Raw genomic sequence first — 3092 nt, 5'->3', positions numbered from 1 at the left:
CCTCCAGCAGTCTAAGCCTATAGCAGCAAAACTATAGAGATAGATCAGTTTTAAACAGACTTTCCATCCAGACCCTCATGGATTCACTGGATCATCATCCACCTCACCCCCTTACTCACCATGCCAGTGTTGAGGTTCTTGTCAACCCGACAGAAGGTGTGCGGTGCCACCTCCCCCTTGCTAGGCATCAGCAGGGCGATGTCAGTGACTCCCAGCGTATCCAGACCCTGTGAGTCCAGAGCCCGGCGGTAGGTCAGGAAGACCCGGTGGGCCGTGGGAGCGCCACCAGAGCTCAGGCTGGCTGAGCGACTGTAGGGCGTGGTCTCGATGACGTACCATCCCTGTTTCAGCTGCTCCTTCCCCTCATATAGAACCCTGCAGGGACAGATAACAGCGCTAGATAGTTAGAACACATTAAGGGTCTTTATCTGTGCTACACCTGACCCCAATTACCTAACTTTGTAGACTAATTAATACTACAACTAGTGTAAAAACTATTATCCTGTTTTAATTGTATCGCTTCTAGCATCAGTTAAACCAAAGAAGCAAATTCGGATTCGGGCCTTTGAGAACGACAGAGAAACAGGTTCTGTGTCTTTGGACTCCAAGAACCAAGCACTGCTGTTCTGTTCTTCATCTGGGCAGGACCTTTTTACTTGTGAGGTCTCAATGGGCTGATAAGCTGTTGTAAGAGGAGCCTAGACGGACGACCAAAGATCCAAAACCCGTCAGAAGATAGACCAAAACCATCTAGTTATTAGTCTGAGGAGGATCTAAGAACATAAACAAACCAAGTCCATTCTGGGGGGTCAGTCCCGTCTGAAGACAGTACAAAGTTACTGTTCTCCTACGGACATTCTTGCAGAACCAGAACCGATCAAACAGTTACTCACCCCAGGTCCAGTATGGGCGGTTTGTCCCGCCCTCTCCGGTAGCACAGGTACAGGTGCGGGTTGTTGATGAGGCCGGCGCTCAGCTCAGCAGAGTGACCCCCCAGGGTCTTCTCGATGCAGGTGAAACCTTCTGGTACTTCCTCCCCGAGACCCCGAGCGATGACCACCAGGTCCGTCACCGGCTCTCCTGCCCGGACCGACACCGAAGACGAGGAGGGAGGGAAGGAGGAGGTCCGGCCGTCTTCGTCCAGGGACTTCCAGGGTCCAGCAGGGTCCAGACCCGCCACCACAAAGTAGTCCACCAGCTGGGGACATTTCTCATCTGTCATGCCTCCTGTGTGGCCTTCACTGCAGGAACACAGAGAGAGAGCAGAGGTCCTAAAGCTCAGCTGAACATAAAATCAGCAAGGAAATCCAAAAGACACCCAGCAGAACATGAAGAATGAAGGAATGAAGATTAAACACAAAAACATTGCCATCCCACATGTTGCTAGAGTTTCTAAAAAACCCAAGAGGATTTTCTCCAAATACAAAATCCCAGAACATTTCAAACCTAACAAGACCCTTAGACAGAGACTAGTGCATCCTGAAGATAAAACCTTTAGACTCAATCTGAGCAGAGTGGTGTCTGCAGTTCAATGCACTGAAGAATGCCATTAACTTTATATTGGAGAAACCAAACAACCTCTCCACAGACGCATGGCCCAACACACAAGAGCGCCCTCCTCTGGACAAGACTCTGCATCTACACCTGATGGACAAAGGACAGCCTGTGGAGGACCAGAATGTTCACATTTTGGACAAAGAAGACAGGTGGTTTGAGAGGGGCGTGAAGGAAGCCATCTATGTTAAGAAAGAAAAAAAACAACCTTAAATCCGGCTACCTTCGCAGCCCCAATCCCTTTAAAAGGGAACAGAAGACCTCACCTATTCAGCCAGGCCAACTATTCCCTTTAACGACCCCCCTTTCAGAGACATAGACAGGTATGGGGCATTGCAGGCTAACAAAGAAGCCAAACGACCCCCATTCCAAAGGGGTGGACCCGTTCATCCGTTTCTATTTGCATGTTTTCTAAACTAAAACCAGGTTTTGTTGGGCTGCTGGATAAAACCTGGAACTAAACGCTATTTCTGACATTTTGAGTTGAAAAAGCTTTCTGGATGGAAGAGAAACGTCTTCAAACTTGGAAACAAAGTTAAGTGGATTGATTTTACTTTTATTGGAATGACTATGACCTGGATGACCTAGAATCTTCAGCAGCGTATAACATAAGCGTCCCTCAGACATCATGCAGAGGGAACTACTAATGTTGGGTCTAATGGAGAACGTCCTGGAGCTAAACCGCCAACAGCTCTAACATGCTGGGTGTCTCTGAGGAAAGCTTGGCGTTTCTGTCTGAATTAACCGTCTGAAAATGTCACACAAAGCATCCGGATTTGAGACTGATTTAGTCAATTAAATCTGTAAATATATAGAACAGGAGGGTCAGCCACTATTTTCTGTTTTTTTCCGTCTTATTTTGATTTTCTCTTCTAACGAAGAAGCCAAACGACCCCCATTCCAAAGGGGGGGACCCGTTCATCCGTTTCTATTTGCATGTTTTCTAAACTAAAACCAGGCTTTGTTGGGCTGCTGTAAGAAACCTCAAACTCAACGCCATTTCTGACATTTTGAATTGAAAAAGCTTCCTGGATGGGAAGCAAAACATCTTCAAACTTGGAAACAAAGTCCAGTGGATTGATTTAAACTTTCTTGGAATGACTATAACCTGGATGACAGAGAATCTTCACCAGTATACCTACTTCTAGCTTATAACAGTGCCTATATACACAGGGTGAAATGATTGAATGGTTGAGGAAATGAGCGGCCAATAGAGACACCGCCGCCCAAAGGATCAGTGGCCCACAGCCCACTGAAGCTGCGTTTTCAGTGCGACTCAGAACATTTGGACCATAAGCATCAAGCATCAAAAAACATCGAAGAGGTGAATCAATCTGCAGTAAATCACTCTAAGGGCAAAAGGGGGCGCTGTAACTGACACAAAGGGTGTTACAGCCAATCATTTGGGCCAAATGGAGACATCAAAAATGCCAAAGAGTTCCAGTGGGTATGGAAAGAATTCAATTTTCACTCTTTATATTATTGCAGCTAAAATCAATAAAGTTCATTTTATTTCTCATTAATGTTCACTCAGCCTC

At 46.4% G+C, this 3092-nt stretch overlaps 1 protein-coding gene across 1 annotated transcript in view; it reads right to left on the bottom strand.

Annotated features, from left to right (window-relative positions):
• The window catches only part of dennd4b (DENN/MADD domain containing 4B), a 27992-nt gene extending 26750 nt beyond the window's left edge, over nucleotides 1–1242 (bottom strand). Inside the window, exons 1-2 of the mRNA XM_015404261.1 lie at nucleotides 894–1242; nucleotides 120–375 (exon numbers count right to left, since the gene is read on the bottom strand). Coding sequence (XP_015259747.1) covers nucleotides 120–375; nucleotides 894–1222 — 585 coding nt within the window. The 5' untranslated portion in view covers nucleotides 1223–1242. The remainder of the gene's footprint in view (nucleotides 1–119; nucleotides 376–893) is intronic.
• Nucleotides 1243–3092: the final 1850 nt, after the last annotated feature.

The sequence above is a fragment of the Cyprinodon variegatus genome, unplaced genomic scaffold (assembly GCF_000732505.1).
Source record: "Cyprinodon variegatus isolate N-32 unplaced genomic scaffold, C_variegatus-1.0 Scaffold1679, whole genome shotgun sequence".
Taxonomy (NCBI): Eukaryota; Metazoa; Chordata; class Actinopteri; order Cyprinodontiformes; family Cyprinodontidae; genus Cyprinodon; species Cyprinodon variegatus.
Note: the sequence above shows the minus strand (reverse complement) of the source record. Positions and strands in the feature narration are given on the sequence as shown.